This window comes from Anas platyrhynchos, chromosome 4 (assembly GCF_047663525.1).
Source record: "Anas platyrhynchos isolate ZD024472 breed Pekin duck chromosome 4, IASCAAS_PekinDuck_T2T, whole genome shotgun sequence".
NCBI classification, from domain to species: Eukaryota; Metazoa; Chordata; class Aves; order Anseriformes; family Anatidae; genus Anas; species Anas platyrhynchos.
Window position 1 is genome coordinate 8068111 of NC_092590.1, and position 10942 is coordinate 8079052.

At 46.2% G+C, this 10942-nt stretch overlaps 2 protein-coding genes across 3 annotated transcripts; both read right to left on the bottom strand.

Annotated features, from left to right (window-relative positions):
- Window positions 1-1551: 1551 nt before the first annotated feature.
- Window positions 1552-6221, bottom strand: OSTC (oligosaccharyltransferase complex non-catalytic subunit). The gene is made up of 4 exons (XM_027456388.3): window positions 5830-6221; window positions 4742-4835; window positions 3205-3402; window positions 1552-2201 (listed from the first exon to the last, which is right to left on the bottom strand). Exons 1-4 carry the CDS (start codon window positions 5966-5968, stop codon window positions 2183-2185), a joined length of 450 nt encoding a protein of 149 aa, XP_027312189.1. The 5' UTR covers window positions 5969-6221; the 3' UTR covers window positions 1552-2182.
- Window positions 6222-6931: 710 nt separating this feature from the next.
- Window positions 6932-10076, bottom strand: RPL34 (ribosomal protein L34). 2 transcript variants are annotated; one of them, XM_027456389.3, is made up of 5 exons: window positions 10022-10076; window positions 9680-9754; window positions 9479-9578; window positions 8623-8726; window positions 6932-7058 (listed from the first exon to the last, which is right to left on the bottom strand). In XM_027456389.3, exons 2-5 carry the CDS (start codon window positions 9742-9744, stop codon window positions 6974-6976), a joined length of 354 nt encoding a protein of 117 aa, XP_027312190.1. In that variant the 5' UTR covers window positions 9745-9754; window positions 10022-10076; the 3' UTR covers window positions 6932-6973. The 2 variants fall into 2 exon arrangements, with proteins under 2 accessions (XP_027312190.1, XP_027312192.1); XM_027456391.3 differs by lacking the exon at window positions 10022-10076 and adding an exon at window positions 9940-9964.
- Between the last annotated feature and the right edge of the window lie 866 nt (window positions 10077-10942).

Below are 10942 nucleotides of genomic sequence, written 5' to 3' on the forward strand. Positions count from 1 at the left end.
CAGGTCCCATTAAACACAACAGGTTCAGAATTAGAATGCTGCAAATTAAAATATTCCACCTCAGTCTAATAAAGATGTCAGTTTTCTTTCAGACATCACTGTGTACTACTTCACACTGGTAACTAAACTTGACCTATAAAAGTATTTTAGGTTTTAATTAGCAATTATACATTTTTTTAAAAATCGTATCTGGACTTCTCCAAATGCCACACAGCTTTACCAGCAGAGGTAGTTATCAGCATCTCCTCTAAACAGATGAAATGTCACCCTGCTGACAAAAATCATTTCAGTGGCACAGGTCTTCCAAACATGCTACTGTTACACGATCTGCAGGAGTCTGGAAAATGTACTGGGGGAAAAAAAAGGAAGCCAAATCGTCTGGCTTTTTTTATTTAGATGAATTTTTTGGCTTAACTCAATTAAGTATAAGATCACTTAAATTATTTAGGGTTCACATGTTAACTTTCAAAAGCTACACAGGTTATATATATTCTTCTTAACTGTATTGACCAGGCGTCAGCACTCCAAGATTACTCTGAACCTTCTGGAAGAGCCGTGGATTCAGTATTTTCTCCAGCAGGAGAGACAGAAAATCAAGACCTCAGTCTGACTTTTCTGTTACATTTGGACATAAGCCAAACTTCTGTTTTCAATCATGGAGAGATACGTTCCTACAAGCTCTGCTTTACCTTTATCACAGTGCTTCAGCTTTATTTTTCATTTCCCACCCCCCAGACGAGTTCAGTTCACTCTGGCTGAGAGCACCAAACGCAGATGGGTATCACTGAACTTTTCTTTCTGTCTTTGGCGCAGGAGATGCCACCTGCTGTTGGCTGTAGAGAACAGCAGGCACTCAGAAAACACCAGCCTTTCTTTACCTGGTACTGGGACCCCCATCACATATGGTATGGCACATACGACCACATAATAACCACTTCGAAAAGACAGGAAATATCGCAGTTATGAGCCTAACAGAACAGCTTAATACACCTTAAAATTTAAAGATGTAAAATGAATAAACGCAGAAGTCACATTGAATGTAAGAATGAGGGACTGGAAGTGACATATCCTGGAGACAGATGATTAACAACTAGCTCTTTGATTAGTATACGAACAGTAATACTTACAATTAATGGAATAAAAGAAACATCTCACTGACAATTATTATACAGACAAAAATAGTGCTTCAAACGCATGTGGCTTGCAGACAAGACATTTATGGAGATGTAGAAGGATCTTTTCCACCTTCAGAACACAATACATTTTAATGAAGTACAATGGTAATATTCCATCTTTTAAATGACGACCAAAAAAAAGTCGGAGCCATGTCTCTCAAACAAAGAAGCAACAGCTCACTTGATTACTGATAATAGCATATCATTTAGATACAGTACAAGTTCACAGAAAATATGAGCTCTCTTGTCCCTGGTATTAAAAGAAATCATTACCCAACAGTGAAAAACTAAGGAGAAATGTGTCATTGGCATCTCAAACCATGGATGCAGAGTAGGCCATGCATACTCAAGAAAAAGCTTCAGAAAATGCATGAAATTCAGATTTGTAGAAAATAAGTTTTATTTGGCTCTGTTCGTACATTTTTTCAAAAACAAATGCACATTCATACAAGTTTGCCTCTCCCGGTGCACATATGGATTTGCTCATATAGAGCCATTAGAAAGAAGGCAAAAGGTGTCTCTGAAAGCATTTCAGACACATTAATTCGGACTGTAAAGTATCCAAACTTATTTACTTTCTAATGATAACTTGGAAAGAAATGTTTCAGGTGTTTCTTCTCCAATTGACACTTGTAACCCTCCTGCACAGGGAAGAGGGGACAGACCTTGCAATAAGGAACTGTCAAACCAATGGCTAATTCTCATTTCAGGGTACAGCTACAGACAGGTTCTCTATTTCACACCAAGTCAGATTAAAAAAAAAATATAGGTAACTTTCTCTTTTCAAAAGCTCTAGAACAGCAATGATAAAACACTGTTTTAAAACTATAAATCAGCCATTGGTATTAAAAGTTTGTTTGCAGAGAGAACACGCCTTCCTCACTTGCTTCTCACGTTTAGGTCTCTTTCCTGTTGATAGTGACAATGGAATTTGTTTCTTGCTGCTTCTTAAACACTTCATGAAGAGGAGTAAATTCAGCTTGGGCTTTCACACGTTGCGAGAAGTACTAACCCATCAAGTAGCCCCTGCAGAATAAAATTAAATCAGGAAAAAAAGTTAGCAAACAGGCAGCACCTCCTCAAAAAGGAAGAGACTTACAGAAACTTCCCTGAAGCCTTTTGTCTTTAAAGAATTTAAGAAAGAGAACCGTTAAGACATACATGAATGAAACAAGAAAACACAGAATAAGTCCCTACCCGGCTGCCTACTGCCAGGGAATCCCTGGTGCATTATGAAACAACATTTCTACTGCACTGCAAAGGTTAAACAAACATTTGAGAAAGGAGCGATGACTGACATAACTAAGTCAACACCTCAAAGAACTACTCCAGAAATTAACTCTCAGTACCTCCAAACTGCTGGCTTCAGCTGATCTAAATGAAACAGATGGAGCAAGAAAGAAGAAACACAAATTGAAAATCCCCTGTTTAGTTATAACAGAGCCTCAAAGCTGTGTTATTTTTCCTACTTTGTGAGTTAGGTGTATTGAAACGTCACACACGTTGTATGCTTCAGTGTTATGTTGAGTCTTCCAGCAACAACAAAATAAAAGACACATCATCTTTACTTTAGGACACCTTTGGATGTTTCTAAACGCCCGTAACTCCTGCCATCGGTTCTTCTAGTTATGACCTTTGCCATATATTGCCAGTATAAATGACTCATTTGTCTTCCTGGAAGTTCCTTGATACATCCTTTTTCTCCAAAGCCCTGCCTTGAAATTACTTTCACCTATCCAGCACATAATCAGCCTACCTTAAAACGTATTACGACTCAGAATCACTAATCGTATCGTCTGACTTAACAGATCTGTCATCATTCTGAACCACAACACAATCTTAGAGCAGTCAGCTCCAAAAGCTTCATTCAATATAGCTTGTTCCACAAAAGCACTGAAGAAAAGTAACTCATAGCCAAGCTGCCGATGTTCAGCATACCTGGTTTTATTTTCTGTTACTCTTAAATTTAATACAGGCACACACAAACCATAAAAAGGAAGAAAAGCAGAAAGAGTTTTAGGTCACTTACGGTAATTTCATCCTCATGAAAACTCTGGCCATGAAGAAGCTCAAAAGCACGCTGACAAATCCGATGAAGAGCAGGAGAAACCTGTTCAGCTTGGGGATATTTGGCGCATTGGATCGATCCAGAATGATGAATCCTAAACCACCCATCGTGAAGAGGAAGCTAGATGCAAGCCCTTCCATAATATATTGTCCATTTACTCTACAGGACCAACAAACAAGGGGGTGGGGGAAGAAAGGGAGGAAGAAAAGAGTTAGAGGTTATTCAAAGAAAACTATTTGCATTTCAAAATTCAGCTACTCAACCTTCTTTAGCTGCACAAATACACAAAATGATTAACTTTGATGGCTGACCTTCCAAATTTACTTTATGTTAGGAACTTATGCAGTTACATTAAAGCTTTAAATTGTAATTTATCTCCTGGACTGACAGCCTGCAAGGTGACCAGATGAGCATAGCAGTGGTTTTATATGCAGCAGGGTATATTCATGGATACTACACAAACCCATCAGTTTTCAGACAGATCTACCCCAAACGTAGCACCAGTTTTCACAGATGACTCAAGATGTGGAACTGTGACCCTGGGGCCACTGGGTTTTCTGAATCTTATTTCCACCCTGACGCTGATGCAGCAGTGCCCAAATTATAATCCTGGTACAAATCCCCCTCCAAGCACTGCGTCACCTCATGAAGCACCTCTGCAGCTTCCAGCACACAGCAGGAGTGTTTCTTGCCTGCAGCGTGGTTGGCTTCTCACTCACCGGTCCTGTACACAGACCGTGAGCTCTCACAGAGCTCAGAAAAGAGCCAATTCCATCTTCTTTCACGCTGCTTTCACTGAATTGCACCTAATTGCCACCCAGCTCCCCGCAGCAGTGCTCCACGCACCCTGCAGCAGCCACACCCTGCCTGAGTCACGAACCACATCCAGTCCAAGTCCAAGTTTATCGGTGAGTTGTGTATAAATTTATATATACATTGGTATGTACCTTCTGAGGGCTTACAGAACGTTTTTGGTATTTTATAAGAAAAAATCCACGTTCCCGTGTTTAAACATACAGACACAAAACCAAATCAAGAAGTTACAACTATAGATTTAGTACTTAGAGCAATTCTTGACTGAGCAGTCTGCAGCTTCTCTTCAGTAGCAGACACAAACAGACCCAGAGAAGGCACCATTGTGTATTTGTGACCCTCAGCTACAGGAGTCCCCGTTATACTAGAAGCTGAAACGCCAGACCTTAAATTTTCCCCATTACTACTTACGTTGCCATGAAATATCCTACAAAATGCAGCCAAATACACCCGCACCCATCACCAAGCTCAACTTTAACAGCACAGGGGCTGCAACAAAGCAAAGCACCACCAGCTCAAAGCTCGCTTCTCCCCAAAGCATCCAGCCCCAAGGGCTTGGGAAGGGCTTGGTTATCTGCTCCCACTGATTCCAGGTGCTTTTAATTTTTAATTTGTAGACCCAGGGCAGGCTTGGGGTGGGTCCTGCAGTCCCCAGGAGGGGCACAGACCCCTGCCCCTGCCCTACCTGTAGGCCAGGAAGGCCACCGGCCGCTGGTGCCCGTGCTCATCCGTCATCGACCCCACGCTGGGCGGCTCCACGATCACGTCGTAGATGATCCCTGCGGGGGAAAATGAGGCACGGAAACAGGGTCAGATCGCCAAAAATCGGGGGAGAATGGGCAAAACACCACGAGAACAGCGGCAAGGTGCCCGTGGATGCCAGGAGGAGGGAATTGGGGGCGTTTTGGGGGGTTTTAGGGTGGATTTTAGGGTGTTTTGGGGAGGTTTAGGGGGGCTTTAGGGGGGATTTTAGGGGGGTTTCGGGGGGCTTTAGGAGGTTTTTGGGGGGGGTTAGGGTGTTTTGGGGGGCTTTAAGAGGTTTAAGGGGGCCTTTAGGGGGGATTCTAGGGTGTTTTGGGGAGGTTTAGAGGGATTTTAGGGTGTTTTGGGGAGGTTTTGGGAGGTTTTGGGGGGCTTTAGGGGGGATTTTAGGGTGTTTTGGGGAGGTTTAAGGGCGTTTGGGGGGGCTTTAAGAGGTTTTAGGGGGGCTCTAGGGGGATTTTAGGGTGTTTTGGGGAGGCTTAGGGGGAGGTTAGGAGGGTTTTAGGAGGGTTTGGGGGGATTTTAGGGTGTTTTGTGGAGGTTTAGGAGGATTTTAGGGTGGTTTGGGGAGGTTTAGGGGGATTTTAGGGTGTTTTGAGGAGGTTTAGGGAGGTTTGGGGGGGCTTTAGGGTCTTTTGGGGAGGTTTAGGGGGGCTTTAGGAGGTTTTAGGGGGGATTTTAGGGTGTTTTGGGGGGCTTTAGGGGGGATTTTAGGGTGTTTTGGGGAGGTTTAGGGAGGTTTTGGGGGGCTTTAAGAGGTTTTAGGGGGGGGTTGGGGGGGCTAGGGTGTTTTGGGGAGGTTTGGGGGGCTTTAGGAGGTTTTAGGGGGGATTTTAGGGTGTTTTGGGGAGGTTTAGGGAGGTTTAGGGGGGCTTTAGGGGGGATTTTAGGGTGTTTTGGGGAGGTTTGGGGGGCTTTAGGAGGTTTTAGGGGGGATTTTAGGGTGTTTTGGGGAGGTTTAGGGGTGTTTAGGAGGGTTTGGGGGGATTTTAGGGGGTTTAGGAGCCGCACCTCCGGTGATGAGGAAGTAGGAGACCACCACGAGCGCGTACACCGTCATGGCCGAGGGCATGTGCACCCATCCCGGCCGCTTGAGCTTGATGTTGGGGCACTCGAGCACGGCGAAGGGCAGCCGGAACAGCGCCTCCATGCCGCCGGCTCCCAAAATGGCGACGCCCAGCGCGGCGCCGCGGAAAAGGCTGGCGGCGGCGGCATCCTGGCAGGGAGAGAATAAAGAGACGAGAATTTAAAAAAAAATCACTTCGAAGATTAAACCGAAATCACCCCAAAGTTTATGAGAAATAATTGAAAATAATGAGGATTTTTTTTCTCCAGTCGGAAGCACAGCGCTCCCCCGGGGGGTAGCCGCGCGTTTTATGCCCCTGCCAGGACCCGCCAGCGGCGACGTGTCGGTGCTGGGTAACGGAGGGGGGAGCGAGGGGGCGGGGCTACGGGAGGCCACGCCCCCAGGGCGGGTGGTTGTGAATGGGAGGCCACGCCCCCTGCCGGTGGGCGGGGCCAGCGCACGGGAGCATGAATGAATGAATGAATGAATGAGCCTGGAGGGGGGGTGCTCATTAATTAGCGCCCTGCCCTCCGCGCCGCTCCCCTGCGCCCACCGGGGGCGTTGCGGGAATAAAGAGGCGTTAAGGAACCTAAACGCGGCTCTTCGAGGGTAAAACGCCCAGGATGGAGCCAAGGAGGCTGAGCCTACAGGCTCGGGTTGGCCCCGGGTAGCTACAGCCGCCTGTAGCACGAAGCAGGGAACCCAAACTCCCACCTCCCACGGGGCTCCTGGCACATCGGTGATCAGCAACAGACCCAAAATAGCTCCGTGCAACTCGCAAAACCGCAGCCTGGATCGCCCAGCTCTTGGAGCTAGAGTTTTGCCACCCCTGCAGCCCTGCTCGCACCGCAGCAGCAGGCGCTGACCCAGGAGGTGCCTCGCAGGGAAAGGGAACGGCTCCTGGAGCTCCCTCCCCAATCCAGAGGGAGCTGTGTGCGGTGTGGCTGGTGCGGCACCTGCTCTGAGAAGCCAATTCTGCACTTCGCAAGCTGTGAGAAACTCCCGCTAGCCTCCGCGAGCACGTGGACTGACTGGCAGGACACCAGGAAAGTGGAACTCTCATTTATTGGGCAGAAAATACAAATCGATTCACTTGGACTTTTGGCTCTGTGCTTGTGCCTTCAACACTTTCACCACGATCTTCTGCTCCTCAATAAGGAAAGCTCGCTTGATCCTGGAAAGGAAAAACACCACCGTGAAGACAGCTGTCCAATTAAACAAGTTGCAGTTAGTTTTGCTGCCTGCAACACTGCACGGTACTCCACATAAAGGAGCTGTCTGTGCTCCTGCCAGCATCACAACATGGGGGCAGTGGCACCAATAAATGTAGAGGTTTGGGGAGAAGGCTTCATGTGCTTGGAAATTTAGGGTTAGGGGCTTGTAGGCAGATAAAAGTATCAACTCAGTGGCTAAACAGTAGGAAAGTGACTACCTTAAGCTAAAAAGCAAAGCTTCTCACTGGCAAACTAATTTTACAGTTCTTAAAGTAAGGGAACTGACCAGCTGCTCACACCAATTCTTTCTTGCAACTACAGAAAAAATTACGTGGGTTCAGTTATCAGAACAAGAGCTGCCCTCTCAGGATTACTGCTTATTTGTTCATCAACAAAAATAACTCTGGCAGGTCAAATTGTATGTAAACAATTACTTCTTCAACAGATAAGGGGCCACTACGCAGAGAGATACACATGACAGTACTCACACATCAGCAGCCTGTTTGATGAGCAAGTTGTACCACACACGTATACCATAAACGCTCTCCTGTCTCAAAACAGGACAATGCTGCCCCATATGCATGACATTTATGGCTGTTTCTACAGCACACAAAGCCCACCAACAATGCTCACACACAGGAGAGAGACCTGATGATTACAGGGAAGGAGGTGATTCTATTTTTGTTTGTTTTTAGGCAGTAACATACACTCGTGTACAAAAAAAAAAAAAAAGACCTATCAAGCTCAGAATATTTGGGAAAACACCGAGGAAAAAATGTCTTTTAACACAGAGTATTGCTCAAGATTTGCAGCTGTAACAATCAGTCTTCAGTGCCACTTGATGTGATTTAGCTTGGATCATAGAGCCAAAAAAAACCAAACCAAGATGCTGGAAAGATGTGCACTACAGATGAAAAACTGGCACTGGACTGCTGACTCCGGAGATCTGCTTTGATGACCATTCACAAAGATGCCACATTCTTTATAATACAAGTTAGTGCTCAGATTTGTCAAGGAATTATACAGATGTGCAGCTGTTACACAATAAAACTCAAGGAGAGCTACCAAAGGTCATCTTTAAGCTTAATTACATATTAGATGCTTAATATGCTAACAATTAGTACCACTAAATCCCAAAACACACAGAAGTCCAAAGCTGATTTTTCACTACTATCTTTGCACAAGCCAAAACAGGAAGCAAAAGAGAAAAACCTTTACTCTTGAGGGAAGAGCACAAAACTGCAGAAGGAACAGGACGTTTAGCACCTACACACCAGTACAGTTTGAAATCACACAGAACAAACTATCCACAGATGAGTTCCAAACACATTAATTAACCAGCTCAAATCCTGGGGGAGATTTCACACCTCACTGCTAGTATGTCCCATGTTTACCCTCTCCATTTTTCTACACTGAGATCAGAAAAGAGTTTCTAGCACTTTGGCTTACACTAGGAAGGCACGGTAAGATGCAGGACTCAGATGAAGTCACCTCAAGAACAAAGTTACCCCGCTGGGAGCTCACCTGTCGCGGACACACTTAGCACACATGGAACCGCCATAGGCTCTGCTGACGTGCTTCTTCGTTTTTGACAGCCTCATGAGAACTTTAGGGCGCACAGCACGGACCTGCAGAAAGCAAAAATCAGAAGTGTATCATAAGATAGCAGGCCCCAGTTTCGGGTAACAGCTGCACTGAGAAAATTCACTTGTACGGTTTGTTTTTAAAGAGCAGCAACACCTCCAGTTAACTATTCTACATGCAAAAGGTGACCGAAGCCACAGCAGGGTGTTATACGAGCCATCCTCAGCACTCCAGAACTGAGCTTTCTCATTCCACCAGACAGGTTTCCCAATATACTCATAATTAAAATCTGCTTATTAACAAGGATCATCTTCCCAAGTGTAGAAACTGACTGACAGTAAGACTTGAGCACTCTGATCACTGGTGAAAACAACATTAAACCAGGAATACATTTTGGAAGGTAACAGCCTGCTAGGAAAAAGTCACTCATTTTTTCCAAAAATTATAGTCAACTTGACTTATGTTTTTGGAATTTTATCTAATAGGTCCAATTCTCATTTTTAAACCCGTTACAGATTCATGTAGGGCTGGCTTGAAAAATTTCAGTCAATTACAAATTAACTTATAAAACAAGTTTAAACAATACCAGTGAGAATTACAAGCACTAAAAAAGAAAGCACTTGTTCCTTAAGCTCTCAAAGCTTGTTTTATCAGCTACGCTTTACAACATTCAGATGACCATATTTTAAAGGATGTTTTGAATCCATCAAGAAACAGACATCTTCCTTGATAAAGTCGTTTGCATTTAAAACAGTAAAAGCTGTCAAGATCTTATGCTGGAAACCCCAAGACTTACACCGCGAAGCCTTCCTGGGCAAACACCGCATGCTGACTTTGGTGCCTTCCCTACTTTCTTGGTGTACAGGTAAACAATCCTGTTCCCGGGCGTTCGGGACCTAAACGCAGCAGAAAAAGCAGTCTGTTAAGGAAAGGATCAAGATTTAAGAATTTTTTTTTCCTTTAAGGAGAATTCCCTTAGCAGCGAGGTCTTACTTACAGCCTGGTCTTGTTGGAAGCTGTGTTGTAGGACAACCTACGGCGGTAGGTCAGGCGCTGCACCATTTTTCACACCCTAATTAAGGAAGAACAGATGAGGTTTGAGAGTTCTGCCTCAAACCGACGTGACGAGGGCTGAGGCTGAGGCGAGGCCTCCCCCCCCGAGGGCCCGGCGAGCGCTGCGCCACCGACCCCCAGGCACCGGCACCGACCCCCGGGCACCGCCTCCGACCCCCAGACCCCGTCCCCGACCCCCAGGACCTCCCCGGGTGCCGCCACGCCTCGGATGGCGGCGGATGGCGGCGGCGGAGGGAGGGAGGCCGCGCAGGCCCCGCCGCCATACCTGGCACCGCCCGAGCCGGAAGAGGAGGCGGAAGCGGAAGCCGCGGGGTTGAAATAGGGGCGCTGTTTCGCACCGGAAGTGCTCTCCTCCAGGCCGCCATGTTGTACGGACGTGGAGGGGGCTGGCTGGCTGGGCGCCGCCATGTTGTACGGAGAGGGCGGCGCCATGTTGTAGGGCGAGCAGGACCATCCGTCCATCCATCCACCCATCTATCTATCTACTCATCCATTTATCAATTTATTTATTAAATGTTGTTTTCCCAAAGCATCTGCATCTTTCCTCTGTAACACGGCTTTGTGAGCAGTGCTCACACACAAACCTCGCACATATAGGGCCCTGCTCCCAGTACAACCCATACCGCCCCCCCCCCACCAGCCCCGGGCACCACAGGGCAGGACTCACATTTTTCCCTCTTTTTGCCCCAAAGTGGTGTCTGATGCACAGCAGTGCACACACCCAGCACTCACACACAGCCACTTTCCCATTCAGAGACCACAGGCACCACCGCTGTGCCAGCCAAGCAAACCAGGCAGCTATCGGGGTCTCCTCCAGGTGCACCCCACAGGCTCATACCCCATCAGGGACCCACACATAAAATATGTGGGCTATGGACACCCCGATAGCTGCCTCGGCTCTGCTTCCAGGCTGCAGCGTGCACTTGGAAACCTTTGATGTGCACTCCTGGCCTTATTTACGGATTTGTGACTGGCAGTTCATTGTGCGGCGTCCTCCTTGTTTTCCACCTGTAATTATTATTTTGGTTAATTATTGACTCTTTTCAAGTGCAAATTATGGACATCGGGCTTTTTCTAATTCATGAAAGAGGGGAAAATGTCTGTGAACTAGATTTCAGGGTATACTTAAAATAGGAGCGTATTTCAGGCAACAAGAAAATTTCAGAGCAATTAGAGTATTTAACAT